This window comes from Nerophis lumbriciformis, linkage group LG32, assembly GCF_033978685.3.
Source record: "Nerophis lumbriciformis linkage group LG32, RoL_Nlum_v2.1, whole genome shotgun sequence".
In the NCBI taxonomy this organism is placed as follows: domain Eukaryota; kingdom Metazoa; phylum Chordata; class Actinopteri; order Syngnathiformes; family Syngnathidae; genus Nerophis; species Nerophis lumbriciformis.
The window spans coordinates 3,460,986-3,483,032 of NC_084579.2; the positions used below are offsets into that span (position 1 = coordinate 3,460,986).

Consider the following 22,047-nt stretch of genomic DNA (forward strand, 5'->3'; position numbering starts at 1 on the left):
AAAAGTTAAAAAAAAGTTTAAAAAAAGTTTTAAAAGATTAAAAAATATATATTTTCTTTTAAATTAAAAAAATTAAAAAAAAGTTTTAAAAAATTAAAAAAAAAATTTAAAAATTAAAAAAAAAATTAAAAATAAAGAAATTTATAAAAAATGTTAAAACATTTTTTTTTTCAATTTTTTTTAAAAATTTAAAAAATAAAAAATAATTTTAAAAAAATTGATTTTTTTTTTTTTTTATTTTATTTATTTTTTTTAAAGTTTTAAAAAAGTTTAAAAAAAGTTTAAAAAATAAAAAAAATTAAAAAAAATTTTTTTAAGTTAAAACATGATTTTCAAGGTAAAAAATGATTTTCAAGGTAAAAAAAATATTTCAAAGTAAAACTTTTTTTTTTTTTTAAAGTTTTTTAAAAAAGTAAAAAAAAAAAAAAAAAAGTTTAAAAAAAGTTTAAAAAAAAAAATATATATATATATTTTCTTTTAAATTAAAAAAATTAAAAAAATTAAAAAAAAATTTAAAAAATTTAAAAAAATTTTTTTTAAATTAAAAAAAAAGTACAAATAAAATTTTTGATAAAAAATGTTAAAACATTTTTTTTTTTCAATTTTTTTTAAAAATTTAAAAAATAAAAAAAAATTTTAAAAAAATTTAAATTTTTTTTTTAATTTAAATTTTTTTTTAAAAAGTTTAAAAAAAGTTTAAAAAATTAAAAAAATTAAAAAACATTTTTTTAAGTTAAAACATGATTTTCAAGGTAAAAAATGATTTTCAAGGTAAAAAAAATATTTCAAAGTAAAAAAATTTTTCAAGGTTAAAAATGATTTTCAAGGTAAACAAATGATTTAAATATCTGCTTGTCAACTTTATTTATGATTTTAAAGCAAGTTATATATAACAAAATCTAATAATCAAATACATATGCATTTCGATTAATCATGATTAATCACATGTTATTACCCAGCATGCATTCATCTGACAGCAGTGTTGGCCCTGAAAGGAGACCAGACCAATCAGTATCACAGCCACTGATTGGCTCAACCTCAGCAGCGTTACTGTAATGCAGGGGTGTCCAAAATCTGGCCCGGGGGCCTTTGGTGGCCCGCTGTTCATGTTTTAACGGCACAAGTTGACTTAACTTAACATTTCAAAAATATTATAATGGAATCTGAATAAAAGAGCAAACAGGTGAATGATGTAGGCTGTTTTTTTTCTTTAAAACTGTCATTGCCCAAAATATAATAATGAATCACAATTAATGTTATGAATGATTGACCTATTCAAGGCTATCATTTCTTCACATCAAATATTCCACTTTGACATATTGCATATTTTGTGGTTGCCATGTGAAAACTAGTTTTTTGTTGTTGTTGTTTTGTTTTGTTTTACAAAAAAAATGGTAAAATAATGTAAAAAAATAAAGACTTTTATGAGTGAGGCCCTTTTGGATCCCCAAAAATTTTAGTGTGATTTTTTTCTTTAAACTGTCATTGTTCAAAACATCCATCCATCCATTTTCTACCCCTAGTCCCTTTAGGGGTCGCGGGGGGTGCTGGAGCCTATCTCAGCTGCATTCAGGCAAAACATAATAAATTAAAATCAATGTTTTTATGAATTGTTGACCAATTCAATGCTCTAATTACTTCATATTAAATATTCTACTTTGAAAATCTTTTTGGGAAAAAAATACTGCATATTTTCTGTTTTTGCACAACAGGGTTTTGAACAAAAAGGGCATAAAACACACCAAAAAAATGCTTTATAGCAACAGATATACCTGAAGTTGATCGAGAGATTCAAGCATTGAATTAAAAACAAAGTCTTATTTTAAAAATTTTCTTTATGACTCAAGAAAATAAAAAAATAAATTAAATAAAAAAATATATATATACATACATATATATATGTATACACATACATATACACATATATATATGTATATATACATATACATACATACATATATATACACACATATATATGTATGTATAAATATGTATATACACATATATACATACATATATATATATATATATATATACATACATATATATATATATACATACATATATATATATATATATATATATATATATATATATATATATATATATATATACATACATATATATGTGTATATATATATATATATACATACGTATATACAGGTAAAAGCCAGTAAAGTAGAATATTTTGAAAAACTTGATTTATTTCAGTAATTGCATTCAAAAGGTGTAACTTGTACATTATATTTATTCATTGCACACAGACTGATGCATTCAAATGTTTATTTCATTTAATTTTGATGATTTGAAGTGGCAACAAATGAAAATCCAAAATTCCGTGTGTCACAAAATTAGAATATTACTTAAGGCTAATACAAAAAAGGGATTTTTAGAAATGTTGGCCAACTGAAAAGTATGAAAATGAAAAATATGAGCATGTACAATACTCAATACTTGGTTGGAGCTCCTTTTGCCTCAATTACTGCGTTAATGCGGCGTGGCATGGAGTCGATGAGTTTCTGGCACTGCTCAGGTGTTATGAGAGCCCAGGTTGCTCTGATAGTGGCCTTCAACTCTTCTGCGTTTTTGGGTCTGGCATTCTGCATCTTCCTTTTCACAATACCCCACAGATTTTCTATGGGGCTAAGGTCAGGGGAGTTGGCGGGCCAATTTAGAACAGAAATACCATGGTCCGTAAACCAGGCACGGGTAGATTTTGCGCTGTGTGCAGGCGCCAAGTCCTGTTGGAACTTGAAATCTCCATCTCCATAGAGCAGGTCAGCAGCAGGAAGCATGAAGTGCTCTAAAACTTGCTGGTAGACGGCTGCGTTGACCCTGGATCTCAGGAAACAGAGTGGACCGACACCAGCAGATGACATGGCACCCCAAACCATCACCCAACCATGCAAATTTTGCATTTCCTTTGGAAATCGAGGTCCCAGAGTCTGGAGGAAGACAGAAACTCATCGACTCCATGCCACGCCGCATTAACGCAGTAATTGAGGCAAAAGGAGCTCCAACCAAGTATTGAGTATTGTACATGCTCATATTTTTCATTTTCATACTTTTCAGTTGGCCAACATTTCTAAAAATCCCTTTTTTGTATTAGCCTTAAGTAATATTCTAATTTTGTGACACACGGAATTTTGGATTTTCATTTGTTGCCACTTCAAGTCATCAAAATTAAATGAAATAAACATTTGAATGCATCAGTCTGTATGCAATGAATAAATATAATGTACAAGTTACACCTTTTGAATGCAATTACTGAAATAAATCAAGTTTTTCAAAATATTCTAATTTACTGGCTTTTACCTGTATGTATATATATATATATAATTATACAAAATATATGTATACATGTATATGAATGATCATATATATGTTGCATAGTTATTAAATAAATAATAGATATTAATATATATATATATATATATATATATATATAATTATACAAAATATATGTATACATGTATATGAATGATCATATATATGTTGCATAGTTATTAAATAAATAATAGATATATATATATATATATATATATATATATATATATATATATATATATATATATATATATATATATATATATATATATATATATATATTAATGTATGTATTGTGACCAGATTGCCAAAAAAACTTCCTGTTTTTCACAGTTTAATGTTTGCTCTGAAGTTTGTGGACAATGTCGCCATCTAGTGGGCATTGTAAAGAATGCAGTGGGTACACTATTATTACGGTACATATACTTGTATTTATCAGTGCTGATGTATGAATGTATTATTATATATATATATATATATATATATATAATTATACAAACATATATGAATATGGATGATTATATATATGTTTCATAATTATATAATATATATATTTTAATGTAGGCTATTTATTGTGACCAGATTGCCAAAAAACTTCCTGTTTTTTAACAGTTTCATGTTTGCGCAGAAGTGTGTGGACAATGTCGCCATCTAGTGGGCATTGTAAAGAATGCAGGGGGTACTTCAACACTATATTATTACGGTACATACATGTCGTATATTTGTATTTATCAGTGCTGATGTATGAATCTATTATTATATTTATATAATTATACAAATATAGATGTATATATATATGGATTATCCTATACATGCTTCATAATTTTATAATATATAATATATATATTTTAATGTTTGTATTGTGACCAGATTGCCAAAAAACGTCCTGTTTTTTTACAGCATGTTTACTCTGAATGTGTGGACAATGTCGCCATCTAGTGGACATTATAAAGAATGCAGTGGACACTACATTATTACGGTACATACATGTCATATATTTGTTTTTATCAGTGCGGATGTATGAATCTATTATTATTATATAAATATACATGTATATGTATGATCATATACATGTTTCATAATTATTAAATATGTAATATGTATATTTTAATGTATGTATTGTGACCAGATTGCCAAAAAACGTCCTGTTTTTTAAAGTTTAATGTTTGCTCTGAAGTGTGTGGACAATGTCGCCATCTAGTGGACATTATGAATAATGCAGTATTCTATTATGTAAATATAATAGGTTTTTATTGATCTTATTATCATTATTCATTGCTGGTGTTTACTGACCGGACAAAAGTTTAATTCGCCCAGTGACGTCATCATAGGAACTGAGTGGACCGGGCCGGATCTCCCGCCCCGCCCCTCCCCTCCCCTCCCCTCCCCTCCGGTCCGCCACCAGCACCTTCCTCTTGCAGGTCTCAGCTCCTGCAAACATGGCGTTGTGGGTCCAGATGGACTTTTGTTCCGCAGAGAAGAACTTCTACGCCGCATCGGAACCTGCAAAAAGTCGTCGTGTGTGCTGCTGAGACATGAAAGTTCTGATGGAGAAGAACCGAGCTGCCAGGGAGAAGAAGGTGAGGCACGCTGCTAAAAGTTCGACGGAAGTTCTTGACGTCATTTTACTTTTGCGCCTTCCAACCTTCTATCGCGTTCGAACAGAACCTCGCAGAACTTTGGGAGTTTCCTGCAGGCGACTTAAATGTGCGGATTTGTGACGTCACCATCTTGTTGTTGGAGAAAGTCGTCAACGGATTATTAGACCGGCCACTTCATTAGGGACACCTGCACTCTTCTCTCTAAGTATTCATATTTATAATATTAATGTTAAACACAGATAAGGCAAACATATTTGTATTAGTTTTTATAAAGTTTTTTAATATGTATTATTTTTATATTATTTGCTATATATTATGAAATTATAGACCTACCTTTTATTTATTTTTTAAAAACACGTTTTTTTTAATATATTTATTATGAAACTTTTATGAAACAAACCAACTTTCCGAACAGAAAAAATATGAACTTAAGGATAAACATCATTTAATACAAATGTTTCCACATAATATCAGTATTATAATATTTATGTTAAATATGGAGTGGCTTAAATGAAAATGAAAATGTATTTTTTTAATTTAATTTGTATTAGTTTTTATAAAGTTTTTTAATATGTATTATTTTTATATTATTTGCTATATATTATGAAATTATAGACCTACCTTTTTTTTTTTTTTTAAAAACACGTTTTTTTAAATATATTTATTATGAAACTTTTATGAAACAAACCAACTTTCCGAACAGAAAAAATATGAACTTAAGGATAAACATCATTTAATACAAATGTTTCCACATAATATCAGTATTATAATATTTATGTTAAATATGAAGTGGCTTAAATGAAAATGAAAATGTATTTTTTTTAATTTAATTTGTATTAGTTTTTATATTTTTTTTTAATATGTATTATTTTTATATTATTTGCTATATATTATGAAATTATAGACCTACCTTTTATTTTTTTTTAAAAACACGTTTTTTTAATATATTTATTATGAAACTTTTATGAAACAAACCAACTTTCCGAACAGAAAAAATATGAACTTAAGGATAAACATCATTTAATACAAATGTTTCCACATAATATCAGTATTATAATATTTATGTTAAATATGGAGTGGCTTAAATGAAAATGAAAATGTATTTTTTTAATTTAATGGTATTAGTTTTTATAAAGTTTTTTAATATGTATTATTTTTATATTATTTGCTATATATTATGAAATTATAGACCTATCTTTTATTTATTTTTTAAAAACACGTTTTTTTAAATATATTTATTATGAAACTTTTATGAAACAAACCAACTTTCCGAACAGAAAAAATATGAACTTAAGGATAAACATCATTTAATACAAATGTTTTCACATAATATCAGTATTATAATATTTATGTTAAATATGGAGTGGCTTAAATGAAAATGAAAATGTATTTTTTTTAATCTAATTTGTATTAGTTTTTATAAAGTTTTTTAATATGTATTATTTTTATATTATTTGCTATATATTATGAAATTATAGACCTACCTTTTTTTTTTTTTTTTAAAAACACGTTTTTTTAAATATATTTATTATGAAACTTTTATGAAACAAACCAACTTTCCGAACAGAAAAAATATGAACTTAAGGATAAACATTTAATACAAATGTTTCCACATAATATCAGTATTATAATATTTATGTTTCTATCTATCTATTTATCTATCTATCTATCTATCTATCTATCTATCTATCTATCTATCTATCTTTACAAAACAAAAACAATATAGACATAAAAATGAACAAAACATATATTTTTTCTTAAAGGAGACATATACATATTTTCATTAGCTTTTCATGTATAATATCAATATTTATCATATTTATAATAAATAGAGTGTCTTCAATTAAAAAAAGCACACACATGCTTGAAATTGTTTCTTAATTTTGTTTTCATTTTATATATTTACTATGAAATGATAGACGACATGTTTTTTCTGAACTTTATTTCAACAAGAATATGATACAAAACAAACTATTTAGAAAAAACTAAAACTATATGAACATAAAGATGAACAAAATATTTTTTTTTTTCTAAATGTGGTCATACATTTTTTTTTAATAATACCAATATTTATACTAATAATATTAACTATTGAATACATTAAATAAAAGCAAAACACATGTTTTTGTTGTTGTTTTTATTGTATTAATTTTCTGGTAATTTTGTGTTTAAAGAATTTAAAACGTATTAATTTTTCATCTTTAAAAAACGGAAAGTATATGAAAATAAAGATGAACAAAATAAATAATTTTTCTAAAAGTGGTCATAAAATGTTTTAATTTATAATACCAATATTTATAATAACATTATTAAGTATATAATACTTTAAATAAAAACAAAACACATGTTTGTGTTGTTGTTTTTATTGTATTAATTTTGTAGTCATTTTGTGTTTAAAGATATTAATACATATTAATTTTTCATCTATAAAAAAGGGAAATTATATGAACATAAAGATGAACAAAATATATAATTTTTCTAAAAGTCGACATAAAATATTTTAATTTTTAATACCATATTAAGTATAGAATACTTTAAATAAAAACAAAACAGAGGTCGTTTTTTAAAAATTATTATTGTATTAATTTTCTAGTCATTTTGTGTTTAAATAAATTAATACATGTTAATTTTTCATCTATAAAAAAGGGAAATTATATGAACATAAAGATGAACAAAATATATAATTTTTCTAAAAGTGGACATAAAATGTTTTAATTTTTAATACCAATATTTATAATAATAATATTAAGTATAGAATACTTTAAATAAAAACAAAACAGAGGTCGTTTTTAAAAAAATTATTATTGTATTAATTTTCTAGTCATTTTGTGTTTAAAGAAATTAATACATATTAATTTTTCATCTATAAAAGAGGGAAAATATATGAACATGAAGATGAACAAAATATATAATTTTTCCAAAAGTGGTCATAAAATGTTTCTTTCACTAGCTTTCAATTTATAATACCAATATTTATTATAATAATATTAACTGTAGAAAACCTTAAATACAAACAAAACATGTGCTTTTTAGTGTTTTTACTGTATAAATTTTCTCGTCATTTTGTCTTTAAATAATTTAATATGTATTCATTTTTCATCTTTAAAAAAGGGAAAATATATGAACATAAAGATGAACAAAATATATAATTTTTCAAAGAGTGGTCATAAAATGTTTTAATTTATAATACCAATAAATATAATTTTAATATTAACTATAGAATACCTTAAATAAAAACAAAACAAATGCTTTTATCGTGTTTTTATTGTATTCATTTTCTCGTAATGTTTTGTTTAAGCAATTTAATATGTATTAATTTTTCATCTTTAAAAAAGGGAAAATATATGAACATAAAGATGAACAAAATATATAATTTTTCTAAGAGTGGTCATAAAATGTTTTAATTTATAATACCAATAATTATAATATTAATATTAACTATAGAATACCTTAAATAAAAACAAAACAAGTGCTTTTATCGTGTTTTTATTGTATTAATTTTCTCGTAATTTTTTGTTTAAACAATTGAATATGTATTCATTTTTCATCTTTAAAAAAGGGAAAATATATGAACATAAAGATGAACAAAATATATAATTTTTCAAAGAGTGGTCATAAAATGTTTTAATTTATAATACCAATATTTATAATATTAATATTAACTATAGAATACCTTAAATAAAAACTAAACATGTGCGGTTCTGTGTTTTTATTGTATTAATTTTCTCGTCATTTTGTGTTGAAATAATTTATTGTGTATTAATTTTTCATCTTTAAAAAAGGGAAAATATATGAACATAACGATGAACAAAATATATAATTTTTCTAAGAGTGGTCATAAAATGTTTTAATTTATAATACCAATAATTATAATATTAATATTAACTATAGAATACCTTAAATAAAAACAAAGCAAGTGCTTTTATCGTGTTTTTATTGTATTAATTTTCTCGTAATTTTTTGTTTAAACAATTTAATATGTATTAATTTTTCATCTTTAAAAAAGGGAAAATACATGAACATAAAGATGAACAAAATATATAATTTTTCAAAGAGTGGTCATAAAATGTTTTAACTTGTAATACTAATATTTATAATATTAATATTAACTATAGAATACCTTAAATAAAAACTAAACATGTGCGGTTCTGTGTTTTTATTGTATTAATTTTCTCGTAATTTTTTGTTTAAACAATTGAATATGTATTAATTTTTCATCTTTAAAAAAGGGAAAATATATGAACATAACGATGAACAAAATATACAATTTTTCTAAGAGTGGTCATAAAATGTTTTAATTTATATTACCAATATTTATAATATTAATATTAACTATAGAATACCTTAAATAAAAACTAAACATGTGCGGTTCTGTGTTTTTATTGTATTAATTTTCTCGTAATTTTTTGTTTAAACAATTTAGTATGTATTAATTTTTCATCTTTAAAAAAGGGAAAATATATGAACATAACGATGAACAAAATATATAATTTTTCTAAGAGTGGTCATAAAATGTTTTAATTTATAATACCAATAATTATAATATTAATATTAACTATAGAATACCTTAAATAAAAACAAAACAAGTGCTTTTATCGTGTTTCCATTGTATTAATTTTCTCGTAATTTTTTGTTTAAACAATTTAATATGTATTAATTTTTCATCTTTAAAAAAGGGAAAATATATGAACATAAAGGTGAACAAAATATATAATTTTTCAAAGAGTGGTCATAAAATGTTTTGATTTATAATACCAATATTTATAATATTAATATTAACTATAGAATACCTTAAATAAAAACTAAACATGTGCGGTTCTGTGTTTTTATTGTATTAATTTTCTCGTCATTTTTCGTTTAAACAATTTAATATGTATTAATTTTTCATCTTTTAAAAAGGGAAAATATATGAACATAAAGGTGAACAAAATATATATTTTTTCTAAGAGTGGTGATAAAATGTTTTAATTTATAATACCAATAATTATAATATTAATATTAACTATAGAATACCTTAAATAAAAACAAAACAAGTGTTTTTATCGTGTTTTCATTGTATTAATTTTCTCGTAATTTTTTGTTTAAACAATTTAATATGTATTAATTTTTCATCTTTAAAAAAGGGAAAATATATGAACATAAAGATGAACAAAATATATAATTTTTCAAAGAGTGGTCATAAAATGTTTTAATTTATAATACCAATATTTATAATATTAATATTAACTATAGAATACCTTAAATAAAACTAAACATGTGCGGTTCTGTGTTTTTATTGTATTATTTTCTCGTCATTTTGTGTTTAAATAATTTATTGTGTATTAATTTTTCATCTTTAAAAAAGGGAAAATATATGAACATAACGATGAACAAAATATATAATTTTTCTAAGAGTGGTCATAAAATGTTTTAATTTATAATACCAATAATTATAATATTAATATTAACTATAGAATACCTTAAATAAAAACAGAACAAGTGCTTTTATCGTGTTTTCATTGTATTAATTTTCTCGTAATTTTTTGTTTAAACAATTGAATATGTATTAATTTTTCATCTTTAAAAAAGGGAAAATATATGAACATAACGATGAACAAAATATATAATTTTTCTAAGAGTGGTCATAAAATGTTTTAATTTATAACACCAATATTTATAATATTAATATTAACTATAGAATACCTTAAATAAAAACTAAACGTGCGGTTCTGTGTTTTTATTGTATTAATTTTCTCGTCATTTTGTGTTTAAATAATTTATTGTGTATTCATTTTTAATCTTTAAAAAAAAACGGACATAAACCATATTTCAATATATTTAAACAAAAACCGGAGTATTATAAACAATGAAAGAGAAAACAAAAAGACACTTAAAACAAAGCAATAAATATAAAAGTGTATTTTTTTAAGTCCTCCAGTCCACTAGGGGGCGTCATCTCTGCAATCTCTTTCCTCCTCAGTTCTCTTTGTCGGGCTCTCGCTCCACCGCCTCCTCGTCACCGTCTTCCCAGAAAAGGGCGGGGCTTCCGTCAGGGTCCAACTCCGCTTCCACGAAAGCCGAGTTGTTGGCGCGGGTGCGTTGCAGTAACCGGGCCTGCCAGCAGGGGGACTTGGCGCTAGCGGTGCGTCTCTACACCGACGCCTTGACCTTGGACCCCCAGAACTGCGTCCTGTACAGCAACCGCTCGGCGGCCCACCTCAGACTGGGTCGCTACACCTCGGCGCTGGAGGACGCCAACAAGGCGCGAGCCATCAACCCCAAATGGACCAAGGTAGGACTTCACTCATTTTTACTCTTATTCACTCAAACTTAACATCAAGAACTAATAATCATTTAATGAAGAATTGATGCGTCGTTAGCGTTACAACATTTGCGATAATTATACAAGTCTGTCCTTTCACGCATTCCTGCAACCTACGCCCAACAGGATTGAGAAAACACCACAAACCAAATATGCAATTTGTCACTTTAACAACTCAAATTGTTTAGGTCGTGACTTGAAAAAAAGCACTTTTTTTTGGTACTTTCAAAAAAAAAAGAAGTGATTTTCATGAGTTTTGCAGCCAATTTAGCGTTAGCATTGGTGCTAGCATTAGCACTAGCCTTGGTGCTAGCAGTGTAGCTGCTAGCACCATGGAAGTTGGAACCCGCTAAGGAGTGTGTCACAACCCACCTGCCGAATCAACTAGCCCTGAAAATGGATGGCGCTGGAGCGTCGGGCTCATACCCGGCCGTCGCCGGCAGCGAGACGCGCTTGGAGGTGCGCTCAGCGCGGCTCCCATATGATTGCGCACTGGTGTGCGTCTGGGTCGTGACAGCGTGGCAGGCGAATGTCTGTGCTGCATTGGATCAGTCTCCTTTCTTTAACAGGCAAAAGCTTTATAACCTCACTAATGCCTTGCATCGTCTATATTAGATACATAACAACGGGCGGGTGCGGGCGGGTGCGGTTCTGATCAAATGTTAGGTCGGGTGGATGGCGGATGGTTGACGACTTTCTGATGCGGTTGCGGATGAAATAATTGCCTATCCGTGCATCTCTAATATACGTACTTCTTCAGCAAGAGTTTGTTGCTAAGCTAATTAGCAAGTGTAGTGAGAGGGGTCAACCACCAGGGGGCCCCGCCCTAAGAGGAGCGACACCTTTTTGTGTGGCCGGCGCACAACATGGCGCTCACCGGGAAGCCAAGATGTGAAGAAGAATGGCGAGACCCACCTCTTTTGTCTACTCTCTGTGTGTGTGTGTGTGTGTGTGTGTGTGTGTGTGTGTGTGTGTGTGTGTGTGTGTGTGTGTGTGTGTGTGTGTGTGTGTGTGAGAGACTTCCTGCCTCTGTGAGAGAGAATGGACGGAAGTGTGTGTGTGTGTGTGTGTGTGTGTGTGTGTGTGTGTGTGTGTGTGTGTGTGTGTGTGTGTGTGTGTGTGTGTGTGTGTGTGGTAGCTTTGCACTGCTCTTATTTAGGTTCTTTTATACTCTGGCCTTGGCCTCAGTTTGGCTCAACAACAGAAGCTGTGTTTGAGTGTGTGTGTGTGTGTGTGTGTGTGTGTGTGTGTGTGTGTGTGTGTGTGTGTGTGTGGTAGCTTTGCACTGCTCTTATTTAGTTTTTTCATATTCTGGCGTTCGGCCTTGGCCTCAGTTTGGCTCAACAACAGAAGCTGTGTGTGTGTGTGTGTGTGTGTGTGTGTGTGTGTGTGTGTGTGTGTGTGTGTGTGTGTGTGTGTGTGTGTGTGTGTGTGTGTGTGTGTGTGTGTGTGTGTGGTAGCTTTGCACTGCTCTTATTTAGGTTCTTTTATACTCTGGCCTTGGCCTCAGTTTGGCTCAACAACAGAAGCTGTGTTTGAGTGTGTGTGTGTGTGTGTGTGTGTGTGTGTGTGTGTGTGTGTGTGTGTGTGTGTGTGTGTGTGTGTGTGTGTGTGTGTGTGTGGTAGCTTTGCACTGCTCTTATTTAGTTTTTTCATATTCTGGCGTTCGGCCTTGGCCTCAGTTTGGCTCAACAACAGAAGCTGTGTGTGTGTGTGTGTGTGTGTGTGTGTGTGTGTGTGTGTGTGTGTGTGTGTGTGTGTGTGTGTGTGTGTGTGTGTGTGTGTGTGTGTGTGTGTGTGTGTGTGTGTGTGTGGTAGCTTTGCACTGCTCTTATTTAGGTTCTTTTATACTCTGGCCTTGGCCTCAGTTTGGCTCAACAACAGAAGCTGTGTTTGAGTGTGTGTGTGTGTGTGTGTGTGTGTGTGTGTGTGTGTGTGTGTGTGTGTGTGTGTGTGTGTGTGTGTGTGTGTGTGTGTGTGTGTGTGTGTGTGTGTGTGTGTGTGGTAGCTTTGCACTGCTCTTATTTAGTTTTTTCATATTCTGGCGTTCGGCCTTGGCCTCAGTTTGGCTCAACAACAGAAGCTGTGTGTGTGTGTGTGTGTGTGTGTGTGTGTGTGTGTGTGTGTGTGTGTGTGTGTGGTAGCTTTGCACTGCTCTTATTTAGTTTTTTCATATTCTGGCGTTCGGCCTTGGCCTCAGTTTGGCTCAACAACAGAAGCTGTGTGTGTGTGTGTGTGTGTGTGTGTGTGTGTGTGTGTGTGTGTGTGTGTGTGTGTGTGTGTGTGTGTGTGTGTGTGTGTGTGTGTGTGTGTGTGTGTGGTAGCTTTGCACTGCTCTTATTTAGGTTCTTTTATACTCTGGCCTTGGCCTCAGTTTGGCTCAACAACAGAAGCTGTGTTTGAGTGTGTGTGTGTGTGTGTGTGTGTGTGTGTGTGTGTGTGTGTGTGTGTGTGTGTGTGTGTGTGTGTGGTAGCTTTGCACTGCTCTTATTTAGTTTTTTCATATTCTGGCGTTCGGCCTTGGCCTCAGTTTGGCTCAACAACAGAAGCTGTGTGTGTGTGTGTGTGTGTGTGTGTGTGTGTGTGTGTGTGTGTGTGTGTGTGTGTGTGTGTGTGTGTGTGTGTGTGTGTGTGTGTGTGTGTGTCTGCAGCCTGGCCTCCTGATTGGCCACGGGTTGTGGCTGAGGTCAAAGAAGAACTTTTTGATATGTTTATTCCTGCTCCACTTCTGTCTCCACGCCACTACCATACTTGCCAACCTTGAGACCTCCGATTTCGGGAGGTGGGGGGCAGGGGGCGTAGTCGGGGGGTGGGGCGGGGGGCGTGGTTTGGGGCGTGGTTAAGATATGTATACATATATATATATATAAGAAATACTTGACTTTCAGTGAATTCTAGCTATATATATATATATATTTTTTTTTATTACATATATATATATATATATATATATATATATATATATATATATATATATATATATATATATATATATATATATATATATATATATATAAAGAAATACTTGAATTTCAGTGTTCATTTATTTACACATATACACACACGTAACACTCATCTACTCATTGTTGAGTTAAGGGTTGAATTGTCCATCCTTGTTCTATTCTCTGTCACTATTTCAGAACACACACATTATACAAATATACATTATAAAATCAATAAGAAAACGGGAGCTCTAATTTGGGAGTCTGAATTAGGATCAGAAGTTCCTATATAAACATTGCGCACTCACGTCGCCTTTTTGTATTGATTACTGCAGCTGTGCACTGGATTCATTCACAAATACAAACTACAACTCACAAACACTTTAGAGTTAGACTCCACCATCAGAATGTGTACTTAAACTTATAAAGATCACATGGATATTATTCAGTGAGTTGATTCACCAAAACTAACCTGTTATACAGGAGGAAAAAGCGTTTCAATTGTTCACAGACTAGTCGCGCTCATCAGAATGACAAGACACTTCCGGTCTGCAGGTGATAGCATTCAATTGGGAAGAAACGCCCTACTGCCCCCTAATGACCAATGTGAATACTGATAAATGTGGAATGACAGCTCCAAAAACGAATTCAAACCACAAAATAAAATAAATAAATCAACACAAAAATGTGACACATTATGGGTGGGTCACATGTGCATGTACAGTAGATGGCAGTATTGTCCTGTTTAAAAGTGTCACAACATTGCTGTTTACGGCAATGTTGTGAACAGGCTGTCAACACGTCACTCAGGTCCGCATTGGAGCTGGAGGGGGCGTGGCCTCCAGCTCCGCCTGAATTTCGTGAGATTTTCGGGAGAAATTTTGTCCCGGGAGGTTTTCGGGAGAGGCGCTGAATTTCGGGAGTCTCCCGGAAAATCCGGGAGGGTTGGCAAGTATGCCACTACTGACACACACACACACACGCACACACACACACACACACACACACACACACACACACACACACACACACACACACACACACACACACACGCACAGCACCTGTATGCCACCGAGGTGAAAACAGGTGTATTGTTTTCTCATGCCCCCCCCTTATCAAATACTTATGTGTACTTGCTCATATTTCCTGTTGATGCATGGAGCAGTGCTGCCACCTAGCTGCAGGCTTGTGTATTGTTCCAGAGAGAAAATAGACGCCCCCCCCCCCCCCCGCCCGCCCCACTGTTTGAAAAGCAGGAAGTGATCTCGTGATGTAGGAAGCTTGTTGTCTTGTTGCCAGGCAGACTTCATCAGCTTTAATAATGGCTGCCTCACAAGTCAATGACACATCCTTAGAAGTCAGCCACGCCCACCAGCCTGTTGCCATGGCGAGTGGAGTCAGAAGGAGAGTTGCCCGTGCAGTTCTTGAAGCATGTCGCCAAGCAGCAGACGTCTTCAAAGCCGCCCCGGCCCTGCGGGTTCTTCCCTGTCATTACCGCCGACCACTACCACCACGTCGGGAAGGTGGCCCACATTAGATTAGAGGGCTCCCCTCGAGGAGAACCTTTGTGGCGGGTTGCGGCTCAGACCGCAGTCTAGGTCCCTGGGCTAATCCTGGACCTGGTGCCAGGGACCGTGGACGCGAAAACCACTCCTGAAACGTTGACTTTGCTCGTCGTCATTGGATTCATTCTCTGTGGCCATTTGAGTAGGAAAAGGTGCAAGTTGTCAGTGTCGCCACTAGAGGGCAGCATTGAAGCTGCTTAAGAACAATAACATGTAGAAAGTTGTCAGTGTCGCCACTAGAGGGCAGCATTGAAGCTGCATAAGAACAATAACATGTAGAAAGGTGCAAGTTGTCAGTGTCGCCACTAGAGGGCAGCATTGAAGCTGCTTAAGAACAATAACATGTAGAAAGGTGCAAGTTGTCAGTGTTGCCACTAGAGGGCAGCATTGAAGCTGCTTAAGAACAATAACATACAGAAAGATGCAAGTTGTCAGTGTCGCCACTAGAGGGCAGCATTGAAGCTGCTTAAGAACAATAACATGTAGAAAGTTGTCAGTGTCGCCACTAGAGGGCAGCATTGAAGCTGCATAAGAACAATAACATGTAGAAAGGTGCAAGTTGTCAGTGTCGCCACTAGAGGGCAGCATTGAAGCTGCTTAAGAACAATAACATGTAGAAAGGTGCAAGTTGTCAGTGTTGCCACTAGAGGGCAGCATTGAAGCTGCTTAAGAACAATAACATACAGAAAGATGCAAGTTGTTAGTGTCGCCACTAGAGGGCAGCATTGAAGCTGCTTAAGAACAATAACATACAGAAAGATGCAAGTTGTCAGTGTCGCCACTAGAGGGCAGCATTGAAGCTGCTTAAGAACAATAACATGTAGAAAGGTGCAAGTTGTCAGTGTCGCCACTAGAGGGCAGCATTGAAGCTGCTTAAGAACAATAACATGTAGAAAGGTGCAAGTTGTCAGTGTTGCCACTAGAGGGCAGCATTGAAGCTGCTTAAGAACAATAACATACAGAAAGATGCAAGTTGTCAGTGTTGCCACTAGAGGGCAGCATTGAAGCTGCTTAAGAACAATAACATACAGAAATATGCAAGTTGTCAGTGTTGCCACTAGAGGGCAGCATTGAAGCTGCTTAAGAACAATAACATACAGAAAGATGCAAGTTGTCAGTGTCGCCACTAGAGGGCAGCATTGAAGCTGCTTAAGAACAATAACATAGAGAAAGATGCAAGTTGTCAGTGTCGCCACTAGAGGGCAGCATTGAAGCTGCTTAAGAACAATAACATACAGAAAGATGCAAGTTGTCAGTGTCGCCACTAGAGGGCAGCATTGAAGCTGCTTAAGAACAATAACATGTAGAAAGGTGCAAGTTGTCAGTGTTGCCACTAGAAGGCAGCATTGAAGCTGCTTAAGAACAATAACATGTAGAAAGGTGCAAGTTGTCAGTGACGCCACTAGAGGGCAGCATTGAAGCTGCTTAAGAACAATAACATGTAGAAAGATGCAAGTTGTCAGTGTCGCCACTAGAGGGCAGCATTGAAGCTGCTTAAGAACAATAACATACAGAAAGATGCAAGTTGTCAGTGTCGCCACTAGAGGGCAGCATTGAAGCTGCTTAAGAACAATAACGTGTAGAAAGGTGCAAGTTGTCAGTGTCGCCACTAGAGGGCAGCATTGAAGCTGTTTAAGAACAATAACATATAGAAAGAAAAAAGTACAGATGTAATCTTGGGGCATCCAACCATTCCTTACCATTCTGATTCCCGGGGTGACGATTCCATTCAGAATTTCAAACCGATTCTCGCCATGTATTTTTTAGTATGATATTTATAATGAAATTTTTAAGCACCTTATGGTTGCAAGGAGATGGCCTAAAATGTCTTTTTGAATGGATTCTTGCTGAAAAAAAAAATTTGAATTTTTTTCTTTAAAAAAACCCCATATAAAAAGTTTTAAAATGTTAATTTTTTTTTAAAATATTAAAAAAAAATTTAAAATATTTAAAAACAATTCAAAAAAATAAAAAAATTAATTAAAAAAAAAAAAATCTTTAAAAATTTCAAAAATTTCAAAAAATTAAAACATTTTTACAAAAAAAAAAAAAAAAAAAATAAATAAATAAATAAAAAAAAAATAAATAAAAAAAAAAATTACAAAATTTTTTAATTTTTTTTTAAAAAAATTAAAAAAATTTTTTTAAAAATTAAAAAAATATTTAAAATTAAAAAAAAAATGTTTTAAGTTAAAACATGATTTTCAACGTAAAAAATGATTTTCAAGGTAAAAAATTTTTTTTAAGGTAACATTTTTTTTTCAAGGTTAAAAATAATGGTTTTGAACATTTTGAATATGAATATGACCCCTGCATGCTTTAATTTGTCAGTGTGTGGCCCTCAATGAACAAAGTTTGGACACCCCTACGTTAATTGACATCTGCTGCCTCCTTCTAGTCAGGCAAAAAAAAAACCACATTTATTTATTTTTTGAGAGATTTTTTAAAATGATGTATGAATTTAGAATTGGGATGTGCAACAATCGAGATTTGGATGTGAATCGATTTTTTTGTGCACCCCTATGGAAAAGGTGCAAGTTGTTCTGTATTTTTCTCTTTCTGTATGTTATTGTTCTTAAGCAGCTTCTATGCTGCCCTCTAGTGGCGACACTGACAACTTACACCTTTTCCTTAGGGGTGCACAAAAAAATCGATTCACATCCGAATCTCGATTGTTGCACATCCCGATTCTAAATTCATACATCATTTAAAAAAATCTATCAAAAAATAAATAAATGTTTTGTTTTTTTTCCGGGAAAAAATTAACGTTCTGTTTTTTTTGCAGCAAGAATCAATTCAAAAAGACATTTTAGGCCATCTCCTTGCAACTATGAGGTGCTTAAAAGTTTCATTGTAAACATCATACTAAAATGTGTTTTTAAATTGATTCTTGCTGAAAAAAAAAAATCGATTTATTGATTTGTGAAAATATCAATTTAGAATCGGGATGTGCAACAATCGAGATTTTGATGTGAATCGATTTTTTTGTGTGCACCCCTAATAAGTAAGGAGATAAATACGAGTTGTTTTGCTTTCATTTTGTTTTATTTATTTTTATTTAAATATATATATATATTTTCCCTTCCTATTTTTTAAATGTTTTTATTTGTATTTTTGTTTTATTTATTTTAAATTGTTATTTTATTTATTTATTTTTTGCTTTCACTTTTACAAGTGGACAACAAAGGCAGGATGATGTCATCTTCCAGGCAGCCAATCAGCATGCAGTGCCTGCTCAGGAGCAGCTGGGCAGTTGTGATAGCTGAGCCATGACGTTCACGTTGACCCCTCGTGACCCCCCCTGTGATGGCTAACACAGGATGCCTGGGGTTCAAAGGTCAAATGCGTTTGTTGCAGTGTGTCCTTTAGTGACCTGGTGCTGCTCTGTTGCCCTGAGCATGTCGCCCCCTGCTGGTGGGCTTTGTCAGTGCGTCTTTCTGCTCCACTTCACTAAAAGGTCAAAGTTGAAGTGGGCGCCACGTGTCAAACTTTCTGGATTCGACAAGAATGTCGTTCAGTTGAGCACAGCAAGACCTGCAGGTTGAGGATTGTTGCGTTTGTGCAGTTGGCAGCGTGAGCTCTGACTAGAAGGAGGCAGCAGATGTCAATTAACGCAGGGGTGTCCAAACTTTGTTCATTGAGGGCCACACACTGACAAATTAAAGCATGCAGGGGTCATATTCATATTCAAAATGTTCAAAACCATTATTTTTAATCTTGAAAAAAAAATTTTACCTTGAAAATTTTTTTTTACCTTGAAAATCATTTTTTACCTTGAAAATCATGTTTTAACTTAAAACATATTTTTAAAAGTGTTTTAAGTTTTTTAATTTTTTTATTTATTTTTGTAATAAAAAATTTAATTATTATTTTATTTATTTATTTATTTTTTCAAGTATTTAAAAAAAAAATTAAATATTTTTTTATTTTTTTAAACTTTTTTTAACTTTTTTTAAACTTTTTTTTAAACTTTTTTTTAAACTTTTTTTTAACTTTTTAAAACAATTTTTACCCTAACCCTAATCTTAACCCTAACCCTAACCCTAACCCTAATCTTAACCTTAACCCTAACCCTAACCCTAACCCTAATCTTAACCCTAACCCTAACCCTAACCCTAACCCTAAAAAAATGTTAATTGTTAAAATTGTTTAAAAATATTATTATTTTTTAAATTGTTCAAAATTGTTTTAAAAAATTTAAAACATTTAAAAAAAAGTTACAAACATTTTTACAAATTAAAAAAAATAAAAAAAAAATAAAAATTTAAAAACATTTTTAAAAAATTAAAAAAATGTGAAAATCATTTTTTACCTTGAAAAAAACGTTTTACCTTGAAAAAATTTTTTTGCCTTGAAAATGTTTTTTACCTTGAAAATCATTTGTTTACTTTGAAAATCATTAACCTTGAAAAAAAAATGTTACCTTGAAAAACCCTAACCCTAATCTTAACCTTAACCCTAACCCTAACCCTAACCCTAATCTTAACTCTAAAACTCTAACCCTAACCCTAAAAAAATGTTTAATTGTTAAAATTGTTTAGAAATATAATTTTTTTTTTAAATTGTTTAAAATTGTTTTAAAAAATTAATTTTTTTTTTAAAAAGTAAAAAAATTGTTTACAAATGAAAAAATTAAAAACTTTTTTTTTAAAATTTTTTAAATTTTTTAAATTTTTTAAATTTTTTAAATTTTTTAAATTTTTTAAATTTTTTAAATTTTTAATTTTTTTTTTAATTTTTTGTAATTTAAAAAAAAATTGTTTAATTTTTAAATTAAATTTTTTTTTTTTTTTAATATTTCTAATTTTTTTAACCCTAACCCTAACCCTAAAAAAAAGTTAATTGTTAAAATTGTTTAAAAATATTAAATTTTTTAAAAATTGTTTAAAATTGTTTTAAAACATTTAAAACATTAAAAAAAAAGTTGCAAACATTTTTACAAATTAAAAAAAAATAGATAAATAAAAAAATTTAAAAACATTTTTAAAAAATTAAAAAAAATTGAAAATCATTTTTTACCTTGAAAAAAATGTTTTACCTTGAAAAAAAAATTTTACCTTGAAATTTTTTTTTACCTTGAAAATCATTTGTTTACTTTGAAAATCATTTTTAACCTTGAAAAAAAAATTTTACCTTGAAAATTTTTTTTACCTTGAAAATCATTTTTTACCTTGAAAATCATGTTTTAACTTAAACATTTTTTTTAAATTTAATTTTTTTTTAAAGTTTTTAATTTTTTTTGGTAAATTTTTGTAAATTTTTGTAAATTTTTGTAAATTTTTGTAAATTTTTGTAAATTTTTGTAAAAATTTTTATTTTAATTTTTAATTTTTTAATTGTTTTAATTTTTTAAATTGTTTTAATTTTTATAATTTTTTTTAAATGTTTTTTAATTTTTCTTAATTTTAAATTTTTTTAAAAATTTTTATTCAAAAAAAAAATTTTTTTTTTTTAATATTTAAAAAAATATATATTTTTAATTTTTTTTAATTTTTTTTCAAACATTTTTAATTTTTTTAATTTTTTTTTTAACTTTTTTAACTTTTTTTTAACTTTTTAAAAAACAATTTACCCTAACCCTACCCTAACCCTAACCCTAATCTTAACCCTAACCCTAACCCTAACCCTAATCTTAACCTTAACCCTAACCCTAACCCTAACCCTAATCTTAACCTTAACCCTAACCCTAATCTTAACCCTAACCCTAACCCTAAAAAAAAAGTTAATTGTTAAAATTGTTTAAAAATATTAAATTTTTTAAAAATTGTTTAAAATTGTTTTAAAACATTTAAAACATTAAAAAAAAGTTACAAACATTTTTACAAATTAAAAAAAAATAGATAAATAAAAAAATTTAAAAACATTTTTAAAAAATTAAAAAAAATTGAAAATCATTTTTTACCTTGAAAAAAATGTTTTACCTTGAAAAATTTTTTTTACCTTGAAATTTTTTTTTACCTTGAAAATCATTTGTTTACTTTGAAAATCATTTTTAACCTTGAAAAAAAAATTTTACCTTGAAAATTTTTTTTACCTTGAAAATCATTTTTTACCTTGAAAATCATGTTTTAACTTAAACATTTTTTTTAAATTTAATTTTTTTTTAAAGTTTTTAATTTTTTTTTGTAAATTTTTGTAAATTTTTGTAAATTTTTGTAAATTTTTGTAAATTTTTGTAAATTTTTGTAAATTTTTGTAAATTTTTGCAAATTTTTGCAAATTTTTGTAAATTTTTGTAAATTTTTGTAAATTTTTGTAAATTTTTTTATTTTAATTTTTAATTTTTTAATTGTTTTAATTTTTTTAATTGT

General features: G+C 29.9%; 1 protein-coding gene across 1 annotated transcript in view; it reads left to right on the plus strand.

Moving 5' to 3' along the window:
* Positions 1-4,741: 4,741 nt before the first annotated feature.
* Positions 4,742-22,047, plus strand: part of ttc28 (tetratricopeptide repeat domain 28) — a 91,397-nt gene continuing 74,091 nt past the window's right edge. Inside the window, exons 1-2 of the mRNA XM_061927467.1 lie at positions 4,742-4,907; positions 10,888-11,199. Coding sequence (XP_061783451.1) covers positions 4,863-4,907; positions 10,888-11,199 — 357 coding nt within the window. The 5' untranslated portion in view covers positions 4,742-4,862. The remainder of the gene's footprint in view (positions 4,908-10,887; positions 11,200-22,047) is intronic.